We start from the raw sequence: 17,631 nt of genomic DNA on the forward strand, positions 1-17,631 counted from the left end.
AAAAAACTAACTAAGTATTCGATCACTCCTTCAGTGCGAGATAAATAAAATGTTTGTGTTTTGAACGATTCTTAAGGCAGGAATAACAGATTTAAGTGACGCTATTAAGTCTACATGTGGCGCCTTTTCAGGTTCGCGTTGTCAAACTGCGGCCCTGTCTGCCCCATGACCTCCGAAGGCGTGAACTCGTCAGACACATCGGAAGCGTGGTCTTTCTGCGGGTCGTTCTCTTGGCCCCCGGTGGGTGCTTTAGGTGACCCGGGGCATTCGTAGGCACTAACAGAGCTCGGGTTCCTCTTGTGTCCGACACCCTCGTGGTGTGGTTTTTCTTCGAATACTAAAAATTACACGGTATTGCAATGTAGGTCTCTGAAAATTTCAACAACTTACGTCTGTCTAAACTGATTATCGATCCAACGATTTCATTCGCCGTTATGACCTTGTCCTCGTCCAGTTGTTTACGTCGTCGAACCAGCCACCAATCCACCATAAATATACCTAGTGCGAGAATTTTTATTCCCGCGCATAGCCCGACGTAGCGATATCTAAATTGTTCTATATCGTATAAGAGACACCGCCCTCCTTTGGATCCGCAGGTACTTTTCCAAAGCAGGCACGTCGAGTCTATTAAGTTGCCAAACAGAATCGGGGCTGGGATATAACCGAACAGTCTAAATATCACAAATTGCATGCCGAGGGCAAACGATCTTTCTTCCTCGCTTACTGACCTAAAAGACCGACATTGTCGATTGGTTTTAAAATAATTTAAGAACGTCTCACCTTAATACTATCATAAGGAGAGGCATCTGCGTGACGGCCACTATAAACGTCATAAAGAATAACAGTATCAAAAATGGATATATCGTATGACAAGACGAGTTGCAAGGCCCGGCCGTCGCTACAGGTACAACGGTAACCTCGGCGTACTCGCTTTCCACTTGGGCGGCGTAGTTCAACGTGCTCGTCCCGTCTTTCAGTGACATATTTCCATGTATACCTACGGGGAAAAAAATTAAACAAAAATCAATCGATCGACGAAGGAAAGCTACTAACAGGCACAGTTGGTGTAATTAGAGCTGAGGATCGAGGTGCAGCCGGCATGGCACGGGCTGAAATACGTCAATCCGTTGTTCCCGCAAACAGGCTCCACGTCGTTCATGCTACACTCGCAACCGAAATTACAGGAGGATGTTAAATTGACTTGGAACGGCTGCGTGCTGTTGAAGTAGGGTATCGTGGTGCCCGCCATCTTCAGATTGTCGCAGCCCAGGAAAAATAACAGCCCGTAACACAGCAGACAAATCGCATTTGATATTAGGACGAACTGCACCGCTCCCTTCGGACGTAGCTCCATCTTTTTCAGGATCACGCCGCCCATGAAGATGCCTATGCACGCGCCAGGAATCGCGATAGACCCTGAAAAACGTTCGATAATATAATTGGGTTACATTAACCATTTTATATTATTATTACTTGCCTTGCCTCGCGGGCATATTGAATAAATAAGAAACTTTTTTTTAATACTTTATGAAGTCACGTAGTGAAAATATTAGAAACCTCTTAGAGATTGTTAATTAATAACACAGGCTGACAATTTTCAGAACCAGAATTCGGAGCTAGTGTACCCGAAGGATTTTGGTGCGCTGATTATGAATCCGAGCTCAGAATTGGTCCATCACCAGGTTCTCGAGATATTCTAACCTCAAAATGAAAAAATCGCGGTTTTTTGCTATATTCAGGGTCAGATTACAACGTGAATTAATTCACTCTTACCCTTCTAAGCGCACTTCGATTTTTTTCAAAATCTTTTTTTTCCATAGAGATATGATAGATTGAAATTTGGTACTTCAGCGATTTCGTTACATGGAAAATTTAGGTTAACCCGTCATGGATTTAACCCTTCCTGGTTATTGCGCATTTAGGTTAACGTGTCGTAGGTTACAGCGCATTATGATGAAACTTTTTTTAGGTTAGAAAATCTTGCTATATTGGGGTTATGGAGCAGGTCCCCTGGTGTTTTCAAATTTAGCGACTCTATATCTCGTTTTTGGATAAATTTAGTTTATTTTCATGTTGTAACGGAATCGCTGAAGTACTAAACTTCAAATCTATCATACCTCTATGGAAAAAAATATTTTCAAAAAAATCGAGGAGCGCTTAGAAGGGTACGAGTGGTACTTTCAGATGGTTTAACGCGATTTTAGAAAAAAAAATTCACATAATCTGACCCCGAATATAACGAAAAATCGCGATTTTTCCACTTTGAGGTTAGAATATCTCAAGAACCTAGGGTGATGGGCCAATTCTGAGCTCGGATTCGTAATCAGCGCACCAAAATCCTTCGGGTACCCTAGATCCGTTCTCAGGTTCTGAACTTTCGTAAAATTTTGTCGGCCTGTGTAATTATTAAGGTTTGACGAGCCAAATAAATATTTTAAACGTGCGTTTCTTTAGGTTAGGTAGGTAGCATTAAACAAATTAATTATTTTACCACTTTTAATTATTGTCGGTTATAAAAGCTCTAAGAGATATTAAAGAGTGACCCTAAATTTCGCCCGTTTCGTCGACCTCACGAATTCGATTCAAAAGTGGTCTAAATAATAGCTTGTGAATACTCTAGAGTATTTTGCTTACATTAAACTATAACTATATGCTATTATTTAGACCACTTTTCAAATGAATTCTTGAGGTCAACAAAACGGGCGAAAAATAGGAGTTTTTTTGGTCACTCTTTTCATGCAAGTTGCCTATTAGTAAAAAATGAACGCAAGACTGTCGACCGTAAAGAAAATGTTAATTCCTTAAAAATAGATAATTTGGTGACGGAATTAGTTAATTTAAATCAGTGATTTGTTTCTTATTTATTTTACTTGTATGACGTCACTAAGCAAAAAATTAGGAAAACCAATAAAACGTAGTTAGCATATTAAGAAGGCTCTATAGCAAATAGGCAACCAGTAATACATTTTTATAGTTTTATTACACCGTTTGTCTAAATATGAATTAATTCACAAATAATAGACTGTCCTCCATTCTAACGTAGATTTTCTATAAAATGGAGTTTGAAACTCAAATTACTTTTTGTTGTAAAGAAATTTGTAATTTGCCGCTTTTGATCAAAAAGTAATTTTGCCAACTAAGTCCATTTCATAGAAAATCTGCGTTAGAATGGGAGAAAGTTTGTTATTTGTGCATTAATTCACATTTAGACAAACTGTGTGAAATCTAGAAAAATGTGTTGCTGGTTGCCTATTTGCTATACAGCCCTCTTGTCTATAGAAAATAGGCAACCAGTAATACATTTTTATAGTTTTATTACCCCGTTTGTCTAAATATGAATTAATTCTCAAATAATAGACTGTCCTCTATTCTAACGTAGATTTTCTATAAAATGGAGTTTGTTTGAAACTCAAATTACTTTTTGTTGTAAAGAAATTTGTAATTTGCCGCTTTTGAACAAAAAGTAATTTTGCAAACCAAGTCCATTTCATAGAAAATCTGCGTTAGAATGGGAGAAAGTCTGTTATTTGTGCATTAATTCACATTTAGACAAACTGTGTAAAATCTAGAAAAATGTATTGCTGGTTGCCTATTTGCTATACAGCCCTGTTAATGTGACACAACTGTTAACGAATTCTACATCGATTTTTTATGTAGGACTGTATAAATCCAATATTTCCAAAAAATTCGATGTGTAGTAGAACTAATGTCCATTCGACGAAGGTAGTTCACTTTCAAGGTTATCTCAAGGTTAGCTCGTTTTTTTACGGTAATACAATTTTTGTCACCGGGTTCTGTAAAAGCAAGAAATTTTCTATTCGGAGACTAAAACGTTGTACGGGGTTAGTCACTATAATCTGACAACTCATTGTTAGTTTATTATTGAAATTACAAAAAAGTTTTTAATACAAAAGTTTTAGATTTTTTTATGAATTTTTATAATACAGAATTGGAAAAAATAATTGAATAATGGAAATCACTAAATTAAAGAAATTTTTTTTAAATGGAACACCCTATATAGTGCATTCTTAACTTCGTTAAATTTTTCTCTTGTTTGATTCAGGACTTTTTGACACATTCCAGGTTAAAACTGTTTTTGAAAAAAACAGTAGGGAAAGTTCTGTCTGACGGATCGCAGTGGCTATGGACTAGGCACGCGGAACAAACAAATGACTTTGACAGAAGTTTATTTATCATCGTTAATTTGCTTCCTAAACAAACTATTTTAACAAGAGAAAAATTTAACGAACCTAAGTATGCACTAATATATAGGGTGTTCCATTTAAAAAAAGATTTTTTCTTTAATTTAGTGATTTCCAATATTCAATTGTTTTTTCTAATACTGTATTATAAAAATTCAAAAAAAAGTTAAACCTTTTTGTAGTGACTAACCCCGTACAATGGAATTTTGCTTAATGGCGTCACGACGTATATTTTAATTTCTTTTTTTTTGACTTACGGGTCCAATTTTAACCTATTCTCGTTTTGTGGTGTGGTTATAGGATTGCAATTACCTGTAAATACACTGGCTTGGCTCTTTCCCAAACTGAACTGAGTTTCTAGATACTTCGGTAAAAATACGACGAAACCAGACACAATGATAAGCTCCATACAAGCTCCTAGACACGTAACAATATACACGGGATTGCTAGCTAACCTCCACATGGACATGGGGATATCTAGAACAACTTTCTGTTATAAAACCTATACATGACATTTCAATAATCGTTTCATCGTTTAAAATATTATTTCACCTTTCACGTCTTTTCCATATCCGGTGTCGTTCTTCGTCGAGCTGGTACTAACGATCTTGGTTGCGGTTGCGGTGTTGTTTGCGTTGCTAGTGCCAGCGCCGTTAGCGGCAGCCGCTTTTTCCATGAGCCTGATCTTCTCCTTTTCGTGCGTAAGCACCTTAGGGAAAGAAAAAAACGGCATCGATACCGTTATAAGTAGCAGTCCGCCTAGAAGAAAACCTCCCCACCACATCCCCACCCATCTGCTGTCGCCCGCATCTAGGAAGGGTATTTTAGTCCGACTGTAACGGTTATTATAGAATTTTCTTACCGATTGATATGATTTGTGTGAAAGAATCCATGTGGAATGATAAGAGATAGGCACCTAGTAAGAATCCCAGTACCGGCCCAAAAGCTGCCATGCTGTACATACAACCTGTAATGGAATTCGATTAAACAACTTATCCCTCCGATTATACGGGGAACCTACCTATGTAAATAGATGAACTTTCCGGTCTGACGTGATCGTCAATGTACGTAGTGCCTAAAGTAAACAAAGGAGATCCGCCACATCCTAATAATAATTGTGCAAGAACAAAAAGCAATACGGGTCCAGTGGTGGAGGGCGTACCCTGAATACAATTATCCCCCCTCAGGTTGTTGGGGGCGAGGGGCGGCGAAGACAATCCGGAAGATAGCCTCCCCAGACCCATGTCTTGTTCGTGTACCGACACTACGCGACACATGTTCTCATCCGTCGTATTGGCGACGGTTATTCCGTTGTTCTCCTCGGCTATGAAGTGGGGCACCATGAAGATCAGGGATCCGACCCCCATTATGACTGCCCCCACCCCTATCCACACGGGGATGTGTCTTCTACTTCCGAGATAACTTACAAATATAACAGTTATCACATTTCCGATTTCATAAGATGACGCCACTAGGCCCGAGAGGCTTGATGGTATTTCAAAACGTTTTTCAATTGTTGTTATCACAGAATTGATATATCCAGAACTTAGGGCTTGTTGCAAGGTAACAAGGAATGACAAGAGTAGAACAAAAAACTGAAACAATAAGACAATAACATGCCACACCTACCAGCGCATAAAGTTTTCTGATATTTCCACGTTGTTCCTTTAGGTTCAAAGTAGGGGTGGTTTTTAATCTTTTTTTTTTTTAAAGAAATAATATTTTAAAACGTTATACAATGAATTAAATTAATTTTCAAGAAAAGGAGGTACAGTGGAACCTCGATAAGCCGAACTAATTGGGACCTTACATAGTTTGGATTATCAAAAAGTGTGGAATATCAAACACTGCTCACAGGAATGCAGTAAGTTCAGGTTTCAGTAATTTAACGATCGAAACTGATCACAATCAAAATAAAAATGGCCTGAACAGATACACTATTCTGTTTGCGCGGTGACTTTACGCCGTTCAGATTAGTGAAGGTTTCGGATTGCCGGCATTCGGATCATCCAGGTTCTACTGTACTTCATATTTATGGGCTTCAGGACTTGTAAGATAACAAAGGATGGCAAGAGTGGAACAAAAAACTGAAAAAAGCTAAGATAATAATACGCCACACCGTCTCACGCATAACCTTTTCTGATGTTTTCTCAATCTTCCTTAAAGTTCGAAGTAGGGTTGGTTTTTCATCTCATATTCGAATTGTTTAATCCAATCTAATAAATAATGTTTTAAAAGATTGTAGGAAGCATTAAATTTATTTTTTAAGCATTTTTTAAGAACGGCAAGTAAGCAGAACCTCGATAATCCGAAGTAACTGGTACCGAAGGTACTTCGGACTACTAACTTTTAAAAAATCCTTATAGTTTCCGAGAAAAAAATTATTGAAGTTGCACTACTTTCAAGCATTACATCGCTGGACAACTGTAGTCTCTAGCGCCATTCGCAATACGCGTGGAGAGCCACGTGGCCTCGGCGACTCCGAATACTGAAATCCGATTTTACAATCGTCGCGAAAGTGTTTACAATAGTTTTTTTAGTAGTTAGTGTCAAAAATGCGTGTATAGCAACTCGGAGCTGATGGATATCGTTTTAATTAGTGGTGAAGCAAGACAATATTTGTATTTTTATATAATTTTATTAATTAATAATAACAATGGCGGCAAAAGCAGTTGAAATTGCTGATATAAAATAGGTGCTATTAAATTCTATTTATTCCTTTCGTTGCGAAATTCTTTCAAGATTTTGTTCGTTTTTATCACACTTTACCGCCATGTCCGTCGCATTGAACGAGGTCAGGTTTTACAGTGGACCAGTTTCCAGTGATGCGCAGAAGTGTATTTTTAAATCATTTCCGAACTGCCCTTTTTAATTTTTTCTTTACAAAATTGTATTTGTAAGAGTACATTTTTTGGATAAGTTCTCAATCACCCTGTATATTTACATATTATGCATGGCAGGCAGCTTCGTGTTTTACGTCGTTCGGATTAGTGGAGGGTGCGGATTATCTGCATTCGGATTATCGAGGTTCTACTGTACTTCACGTTTCAGTGTTCAGGACTTGAAAGATAACAAGAAATGACAAGAGTAGAACAAAATACTGAAATAATAACACGCCACGCCTTCCCACACATAAGATATTTCCACACTGTTCCATGACGTTCAAAGAAGGAATGGTTTTTTAGTCATTTTTAGATTTTTTTTATGACAAAAACAATAAGTACTTGCCATTTCAGTTCATGAAACTAGTAGCTAGGATTAAAAATTTCTCTACGGTGTAGGTATATGAAGAAAGCTCGTTCATTGCCATAATTTAATTTCTAATATGTCGGTAGAGAAAACCAAATTTAAGCAATGCCATAAATTACATAACGCAGAAACAGTGGTACTGGGAAAATGTTAATTTTATTTTGGAGAAAGTGTATAAAATTTTGAATATGCCAAATCCTTTATAAATATTAATTGACCCCTTAATATGGAAGATTCACTTTCTTCCGTTAATTAGTGTTTTAATAATACAAGCAGCAATTTGTTACTTCACAATTTTACGATTCACGCGCAAGAAATAACAATGTCATTGTGTCATCCTTGTCCTGACAATGCGTTTGTAACATTGAGATAATTTCAAATATTTCATAGTGAAATTATTCAGTTAACTATTACTCAGAGAATTCCTAAAATTTGAGTCAATATTAAAAATATCGAGCTTTAATTGTATTGACCCACTTGTAATGTGTAATAGGCAAAGATTAGATATTATTTGTAATAGTTTTAGTCATGTACAGATACCAACTGCACTGCACATGTAAATTCTGGACTGAGGAACCAACTGCACGTATTCTTACGACCCTATAAGATACTTCGTAATGAATCAATGTATACCTTAATCCCAGCACACTTCTGGAGACAAGACGGTCGGCACCGAAGTATGCCACACTCCTTTGAATCCCTTAGTATCACAGGTGGTTCAGTATATGTAGCGGTGTGGGCAGCCTTATCCCTGTCGAAGCTAGCAGAGGGATTTCGGCTGTGGCACTTGATGACGGTGTCATGGCAGAACGTCGTCGAGCATTTCGTTTCCGTCGGTTCCGCCTGCTCTGGGATCGTTTCCGAGTACAAGCCCGTCATCGCGTACATGGACTCCTGCCTCCGGTGACCCTTGCAGTGGCCCCCCTGGCTCGCCGAGCTCGACGTGGACGCTCCGTGGGTCGTCTCGCCGTTCGGGGTGGTCACGGTTCCGTTGCCGGTCATTTTTTTTTGTAGTCCTTCGCGTGTGGATTTCAGAAAATTGTTACATCGTTTCTCTGCCAAGGCATCTGCAAACGAACAGTTGTTTTTTCTCTTAACTATGAAATATGGGGGTTCGAAAAAGCGTATATGGCTTTATTTTATGAAAAAAAAAGGACAAAGAAGTAAAATAGGTGTTTTCGCAACGCGTTGCTGTGGTGCTTCCGGATTTGGTGTGAAAACGCCAGTTCCAAGGTCGAATTTTAACTAATCTAATTAGTACTTGCTCGTTACCGGAGTTTTGGGTGTTAAGGTTCCAGTTGGGTGAACTGCGGTGAAATAATAATGCGGTGGACTACAAAAACGGATTGTCACTTTGACGCATTGGTTTCTAATAAATACTAACGCGGTTTCTTTGGAAATAAATACGCAAATACGAAAGCTCCACACAACTGCATTTTTTCCTGAGAAAAACGAATTAATATAATATTGATTTTTTGTGATACTGTAAAGTGTTTTAAACTTTTTCAGCCTTTCATAATGAAATAACTTCGTGGCCTTAACCTTGTCCCCGCTCGCCTTGAATCTATAAAAGTCACCGCAATATTTGAAATTGGCGTATAAATAATAAAACGGGATCTACAATACTGCAGTACACCTGATGTTTTACTTTCCAGGTTATTAAGTTAATACACGGAACTCCTTTGCTGTAGTAGATGCAGGCGAGATATTTTTAATTTTTACCCCATCCTTCACACTGACGCGGACATATGACAGTTTATTATTGATGAGGCATTGATTGGTTCTTAAAAATACATCGGCCCGATTCAATTTATCCGCTGCTTCCTCCTTCCAAGTAAACGAGAATGAGGAAATTTATAATTGTTTTTCGTGACAAAATTCATACATTTTTAAATTTGTTCAGCGTTTTAAAGGCTTTAACAATTATATGTGGCGACCCGGGTTATCGAACACGTCCCATTCAAAAGTGTAAGACTGAGTCAATAAAGAAATTATTTTCCTAAACACCGCAAGGCTATAAATAGACGGCGGTTTTTGTCGCGCTCAAAATAAAGAGATAAAACACCCCCAGGTAATTATAATCTTGAATGAAAACACCTATCGATCGCGCTTTTATTGCGTATCTTAATTTTAGCGAACAAAAACCTCCCCTGCATCGACGGTATTTTTTTTTGTCCCCATGACGTAGAAATACCGGCTCATCGCACCGGCCTTGACCAAAATTTCGTTCGGAACCAAAGTTTACCTATTAATAGGGGTAGTTTTCACTTTAGCATCGATTTATACTCGAATCGATCAGGGTGTGAAAATACGAGGTGGATACCGATAAGAATAATAACACACTAAACAAGGTAGGGTTGATTTTTTTTTTTTTTGGAGATAACTTTGTTTTCGCGTTCCTTTCTGTTTTTGCCTGCGAAAGGATGTTTTGTGTTTGGTGTTAATAAGTACAGTAACCTCTTGTTTCATCAAGAAGGTCAATTGGGTCTCAACCCGAGCTAAATTTCCCACTCAATGACGAGCGAAACGCAACACCTAGAGATGTTATACGGCAAGAGTGGACGTTTGCTCGCAGGCTCCGTTCTGGAAAGAAAAGATAAAAAGGAGAGCGCTCACTCAACACTTTTTAAATAAGCTACATTTTTCCGCGTGATTCATACAATCAGGTGCTTCGACTAGAGAAACATTTTTCTGATAAACAAAGATACGTACCTATGCGTAGGCCGATAAAATAGTTTATGATTCATTTCTATAGTTTTTAAAATTATTGTTATAACACTTATAACCGTTATGTGCGGAATTACAAAGATTTATACAGGGTGTCCCAGAATAACGTGTACAACGGAATACCACAGATTCGTGGCCTCAAGTTTTGTAAATAACTCGAATAGGTATTAATCGATTTTGATTATTTTTTGGAATGTGGACTTTTATTTTCAATCTACTCATGTTCCTGTTATACAGAGTGTATTATCCGTTCATAACTCTTTCCTCTTTCGGGCAATAATGACAACTATTTTTCATTAGATGGATGATACCATATGGAAGTTTTTGGGCCTCTTATAGAATTTTTATTAAATTAGCGGTTTGGGTACAAAAAAATATTTTAGGCCAGGCGGATTTGTCGAAATATCCCACTTCTTGGATATAAGAGAGGGCATGCTAATTTTTGCTGGAATACATTCAGTACAACTCACATAATAAAAGTGTAGATCACTAGATCTGGGCGAGGTCCCGAACATTTTCAAAATTACAAAAATGTTTAAAAAATTTAAAAAATACCTGTTTTATCTGAGTTTTTTTCTTATATCTTGGAACCTATGCATTTTGGAAGAATATTGAAGAGGAAAAAAGTTTTAGAAATGAATTTTGCACAATATACTGTGAAGTTAAAAATGTTTAAATTTATTTCCGATGTTGCAAAATACAATAATTGATGAAAAAAGGGCAAAATAATCGATGTTGTTTCATCAATTGGATCTTTAATTTCCTTAGTAAGAGTAACACTATTAATTTATATTTTTTGAGAAGCCTTAGCTGTTCAACGTAAAAGACTTTCTTCCACTAGAATAGTAACTTCTATTGAATGATTACAACATTTTCCACCAGCGTTTTTTTGGATAATTCTTTTTAAATATTTTAATTGCTCCGAGGGCATTCTAATTTTGGTAAAAAAAACTTTAGAGTATAATAAAACAATTTCATTAGAATCGGTTCCATAGTTTTCGCAAAATAATTTTTCGAATTTTCAAAATGTTGCACAGCCGCAAATAAAGCATCAGATATTTGAAAATTTTTTCACATAGAAAAGACCGCTCAACCTTTCAAATGGTTTTTGAAAAATTGAAATCGGTGGATTAGGACGGCCACAGTAAATTTTTAAAGTTAACACTCTTTTTTTTATTTTTAAACAATTACGATTACATTTATCAATTTGCAATTTAGTTTTAGTGAAATGTGGTGGAGCGCCATCATGTATAAACCACATAGCTGTGAGTAATAACGGCACATCTTCCAATAACTCAGATTTTGCAAAAATTCTAAATAAAATTCCCTATTCAGTCCATTGGGTAGAATAACAATAATATTGCTATCCCAAACAAGACCAAACTGAAAGTCAACCTATAAAATCAGAGCCTACTAGCACTTTGTATTGTAATATGGGTGGCAAGATAATGTATACATTTAAAAAATATTTTTTTGTACCCAGACTGCTCATTTAATCAAAATTCTGCAAGAGTCCCAAAATCTTCCAAATGATATCACCTATCAAATAACAAATAGTTGTTATACATCAATTTTGTAGGAGTTGTAAGTTTTAAAAAACACTGTATAACACCAAAATGTGTAGATTGAAAGCAGAAGTCCACACTCCAAAAATAATACGTATTGGAGTAATTTACAAAATTCAAAAAATTTTCACGAACTTTGAGGCCATCTAACGAGTAAACGAAGCGATTTTGGATATATGTGAATTAGCCTAAATCTGCCTATTCTGAGTCCACGAATTTGTGGTCTTCCATTGTACACATTATTCTGGGACACCCTGTATAAGTACGCTACATCTGCTAGATAAATACGCTAAAATTATATAAATTTATGATCATTTATGACTGGTCAGCAATCACCTTTCGTTGATATACGCTAAGTTCGACTAATTTTAGATTTGAAGACATCCAGTATATAAAAGTTTGGTTAAAATATGTCGTATATGTATAAGAACATTTTATTTTATTTACTTTTTATTCCCTATACCGCATAATTGTGTGCGGTATTTCTTATTTACTTTATTTTAAAGATTTGCTTAAAATATCTAACACGAATTTCGTCATTTTTTCTTACTTTCGATAATTTTATTCGAAACATAGGTACAAAATATAGTAATTACATACAAAGTTAGTTGAAAAGAGGTAAATGGAAATGAAAATGAAAATATACGATTTTTTTTATATTTAGCACTCAATTAAGACTGGCATTTTATAGACAAGACATCGGAATTCGAATAAGACAATGATAGATCTAAACTATAAAAATGTAGAAATACAAGGATTCCTTTCATTTTTCGCATAACATTTTGCCAATAATGTGACGTCTCTAGAAGGATTTTTGAACTGAAATAAACAAATAAAAAAGCAATCGGCATTTTGGGTAACGATCCTGCTTGGTTAAAAGCAATTTGAAACGTTTTTATTTTGAAATGTTTTCTGTATAGCCTTTTTCGTATAAAATATTAAGACGAATTTAATTAATCACCAATGTTTATTAAACATTACGTACATTTTGATAAGATTAGGAAGTGCCTGATTTATAACAGCAGTTCTTGTAAGCATTGAGTACTCTTTGTCCCTCCTAGAGATCTTGCATTACTAAAGGTTACCTGTTTGAAGAAGGTATATAGTAGAGTGCCCGCTTTAATTTATTTTCACTTCTGTGGGCGTCGCGGGGTTACAAGCTGAATTATATATAAAATTGAAGCTTATATCTTACTGAATCGGAAACCAAAGGTAATAAAAAAATAACGCGGGCAGAAGGGCAGTAAAATCAAAAAACGAGTTATGACCACGGGCGGATAATACAGCACATTGGCTATAATTCTATATAAAAATCAACTTATATTTTGTACAGCATATATTCTTTATTAATTTTTGAAAGTTGCTCTTAACGTTGAGTCTTATGGCAGAATAAATTTTTAAACTGGAATATCTCGCTTCGAACACGTCGAAAATCTTACTTAAATTCAACATTTTTTTAGTTCCCACGCCATTTACCGGAAAACGGAGGCCTTAATCGAAAAATTTTACTCTTGCAAAAAGTTTATTTCATCAATTTGAAAGACAACAGCGTTTAATTCAAAATTTTTGCTTCAATAATAAACAATATATGAATAAAAATACAAAATAAATCATTTTCGACCGGCCGGCGGACGGCTGGCTACTTCGCTTCCCCACTTCGCCAAAGTTGAATCTGTCTCACAAATCTTCATAGCTCCATCTCGTACTGTATTACATTTTATTTTAATATTTCTTATCTTACCGGAATTTTAGGTGTGCCTTTTTGTAGCGGTTTTCGTATGTGTTTATATTTTCAAAAATATAGTTTTGTGGGTGAATGCATATAACGAGTTCAGTACCTAACCTGGTTAAAATCTTAATTTTTCACTTTTTAAAAAACTGAAACACATAGTGGTTGGCGTTTAGTGTTGTAAACAAGGATAATCTAAGTGAGAAATTTTACTTTAGTTAACTGTAGGGAATTCCACATTCCAATTATAGATTTTTTATCAGAATTTAGCACTGCACGAAATGAAACGTTCTACAACTGATAGTACTAGTTCTGAGAACGAAATCGGCTTACATGTAAAATTCAAAACGCAAAAACGCAAAAAATGTATAATATGTAAAAAAATTGGAGGTATTATAATCGAATCAACGGATAAAACTTCCTTTACTTTTATGAATTCCACTAACAATAAGATTCGGAATGATATAAACAAAGAGGTAGATGAGGACATACAAAAAGTGTGATTGTTGATGGTAAAACTGGTAAAATTGTTTGGCATAAAATGTGTTATATTGCCTATACGAACAAACAAAATATTGAAAGTTTAAGGAAAAGAGTGGAAAGACTGAAAGAGTACAGAGTAGCTGGTATTGAACCTCCACCACTTCCTGGTAGATCACTTCGTAAGGGTGGCTTTCACATAAATAAATGTGTATTTTGCTAGAAGCTATCTCCTGGGAAGAGATTATCCCAAGTTATGTCTAAAAATATAGAAACTAAAGTAAAAACATTGCATCGATCTCTTCAGAAGTTTTAGAAAGAATAGGCTCCAATGATTTAATAGCAATGGAGGTAAAATATCATGTGAATTGCCTAATGACAGAATAGAATAAAAAAATTGGGAAAACAATTGGGTAAACCACAAACACTTAAATGGAATTGGTACGGATGATTTTTCAGAAAATATGTTCGAGGATATTCAGATCATTATTATAAAACTATATTAAAAAATCATAATATTACGTCAGTAAACACTTTAAGAGGTTTGTTAGCATCGTCTTCAACAATTGCAAATCTGCTTCCGACTGAAGATACTTTGCGATTCCATTATTTGAGGACCTATTATCAGTCAATTGTTTAGAACTCTGTCCAAAATTGCTTTGTATTGCCGACTGTGGATAGAAAAATTGATAAAGACATTTGAACGTTCTTCATGTGGATGCAAAAAGGTAAGATAATAAGTAGCAACCATTTTTCTAGTAATAAAATTTAAATTTTCCTTAGATTGTGGAAGCAAGGTTTGCATTTACAAGAAAAGTAATATGGGTTGAATTTGGTCCTGTAAAAACATGGCTCAAAATCTTGCAAAAAGTTCGATGAGAAACGTGACTTGGATAAATAGTGTTTTTTATCTGTTAGTCATGTTCCTAATTGTTAATAAAAAGGACCTTTTTTATATATGTATTTTATATACAGGGTCTCCGGTTCATGTTTCAAAAAAAACTTGTGTGCAAGTTCCTCATGGGAAAATAATAGGAGTAGTTCATGTGAGTTTACAGAACCGTTTAGAAATGTAATAAATATTGTCTTTTAACATATTTTTTTTTCTATTGTAGATACCCCTGCAATTACCTGTATTGGCGACACTTCTTTTCAGAAAGAAACAGCTTGCACATTATTATTGTTAACGCACAGTAGATATTTATTCGTCTACAAATTTTGATATTTTTATCTTTAGCCGATTTAAAGATAATTAAGAAAAACCATTCGGAAAGTAACAACTTCAACACACTGTATCTCGAAAACAGGGCGTCTAAGAAAAAAACTTTACATGAACTATCCTTATTGTTTTTCCATGAGGAACTTGCACACAAGTTGAACATGAACGGGACACCCTGTATATATTTATTAACTTTTAAATCTAATTATTAAAATATCGTATTTTAAATCTGTAGAAGTGAGACATGATTTATTTTACTAATTTTGCATATATTTTTAAAATTTGTATGTAGTAGGGTTATCACTACTGACTCGTACGTATCGAAGTAATACGAAATGGAGCTATGGAGATTTGTGAGACAGATGCGATTGTGGCGGAGTGGGGACGCGAAGCAGCCAGCCGTCCGCCGGCCGTTCGAAAAATGACTTGTTCTGTATTTTTATTCATATCTTGTTTATTATTGAAGCAAAAATTCTGAATTATACGCTGTTGTCTTTCAAATTGGTGACAGAAACTTTTTGCAAGAGTAAAATTTTTCAATTAAAGCCTCCGTTTTCCGGTAAATAGCGTGGGAACTAAAAAAATGTTGAATTTCAGTAAGATTTTCGACGTGTTCGAACCGAGATATTCAAGTTAAAAATTTATTCTGCCATAAGACTCAACGTTAAGAGCAACTTTCAAAAATTGATAAAAAATATATGCTGTACAAAATATAAGTTGATTTTTATATAGAATTATAGCCAATATACTGTATTATCCGCCCGTGGTGATAACTCGTTTTTTGATTTTACTGCCCTTCTGCCCGCGTTATTTTTTTATTACCTTCGGATTCTGATTCAGTAACATATAAGCTTCAATTTTATGCATAATTCAGCTTGTAACCCCGAGACGCCCACAGAATTGATTTTTAAGCATATTTAACGCTGCCGGGCACTCTACTAATAAAGGTACAGAGATCTTCATCACTTGACGAATGTCTTAATTACTCCTAATTTGTACAAATGAATGATTTTTAGTTATCAAACGAAATCATAGTGCATCAAAGTTATCTTAAGCGTACAGTATCAAGGATAAGTAAAATGGGAATTAATATCTATAAAAAAAATAAATTAATTCAAATTCTCCCAATTGTGAGAAAATCTTTTTATTTGGATCGGTGCACCTGTGCGTTGTTATGTTACCTACGAAAAAATTGATTTTGTACGGTGCTTTGTAGAAGTACAACAATTATGAAATTAATGCTCATTGTGGGGATCGTGACGAGTTACATAAAAAATTGTTTCATTCTTACGGTCGTTACGTATGTATTGTTTACACCAATACTTCACGGTTTGGGAGCACTATTTGTTTAAAGCGAGTAAAATGGGGTTCGGTTTGTAACAATTTTTCCCCAAGTGCACGAACCAATCCAACTTTGACAGCTGACAAACAATTAGTAAACATTGTTAAGTTGTAAAATAAAACTAGATAAATAGAATTTTTCGATTACATTTATTCGTCGATGATGATATTTATTAAGAAAACAGCTTTCGTTGCAATGGTTGTTATTAAACGTAAAGTCGTTATTATCGGGTGAATCTTCGAGCCGCGGTATCGATGTTTAATATTTTCTTTCGGGTTCGCCTGGCATAATATCGGTTAAAAATAGCGATTGTACGTGAAGTGGCAAAAAGAAAGGTGCGTTCTCTAGTCGATTGTGTCACTATTACATGTACCACATTACAATAATTTTGGCAATACCAAACGCAGGCCGTGGTAAAAATAAGCAAGCGGGACTGGTTAAAAATAAACAAAAATACGGCCTTTATGGAACGACCAACAAAAACTGCAAGAATACTCACTATCGGGAGGTCAACGCTTCACTGTACCCTTCTACATGCTTCAGGGAAAAAAATATAAAATTCGTTTTTGTATCACAACCCGGGAAAAATCACAGCACTCGATTTGATCATTTTTTTTCTAGTTCATTTAGAAACGGCAGCAGCAAAATGATATTTAGATTACTCCAGATGCCACAACACGGGAGGGCACATGCACTAAAACACAGCTGTGTGCTGTCAGTGCCAGATCCAACCAACACCGAATCTTTCTGCACCCATCGCAGGGGCAACAACACGAATCAGCTTACCCTTACCAAACCGCAAAACGTAACTCGCAGAAACCTACTAAATAAAACTTCGAACGCGAGAGGTTTCGTTGCACTCGACGTTCTCCGCGGATTGGTTGTGCTACTGACGCGCAGATGGCGCCAGCGGCCGCCTAGACATTTTAAAATTGGAATGTACCTCTCTCCTGTCCTGTTTACTTATTTTCACCTAGTTTACGAAAATTGATAAGACAAACCTTTGAAACTTGATTAGCTCGATAACCTCACTGAAAATTTAGAAGAATGTGCGTAGCTACCTATTTGTAAATCCGACTGTATCTAATAATGACCCCACCGCCTCAGATAAGTGTGTA

The 17,631-nt window shown here is 35.8% G+C and overlaps 1 protein-coding gene across 1 annotated transcript; it reads right to left on the bottom strand.

Moving 5' to 3' along the window:
• LOC108907523 (solute carrier organic anion transporter family member 5A1) lies at positions 1-17,244 on the bottom strand. Its single transcript, XM_018711257.2, has 10 exons — positions 17,013-17,244; positions 8,085-8,518; positions 5,224-5,797; positions 5,065-5,169; positions 4,755-5,012; positions 4,515-4,679; positions 1,054-1,416; positions 781-997; positions 391-728; positions 1-337 (listed from the first exon to the last, which is right to left on the bottom strand). The coding sequence occupies exons 2-10, from the start codon at positions 8,451-8,453 to the stop codon at positions 111-113; spliced, it is 2,616 nt and encodes an 871-aa protein (XP_018566773.1). The 5' UTR covers positions 8,454-8,518; positions 17,013-17,244; the 3' UTR covers positions 1-110.
• Positions 17,245-17,631: the final 387 nt, after the last annotated feature.

Source organism: Anoplophora glabripennis, unplaced genomic scaffold, assembly GCF_000390285.2.
Source record: "Anoplophora glabripennis isolate ALB-LARVAE unplaced genomic scaffold, Agla_2.0 scaffold5, whole genome shotgun sequence".
NCBI lineage: Eukaryota > Metazoa > Arthropoda > Insecta > Coleoptera > Cerambycidae > Anoplophora > Anoplophora glabripennis.

Coding starts and splice junctions, on each gene's coding strand:
- LOC108907523 (XM_018711257.2), bottom strand. CDS start 8,453: ATGACCGGCAACGGAACCGTGACCACCCCGAACGGCGAGACGACCCAC. Junction 4,680..4,754: donor ATATGGAAAAGACGTGAAAG/GTGAAATAATAT, acceptor AAGTTGTTCTAG/ATATCCCCATGTCCATGTGG. Junction 998..1,053: donor TAATTACACCAACTGTGCCT/GTTAGTAGCTTT, acceptor TTTTCCCCGTAG/GTATACATGGAAATATGTCA.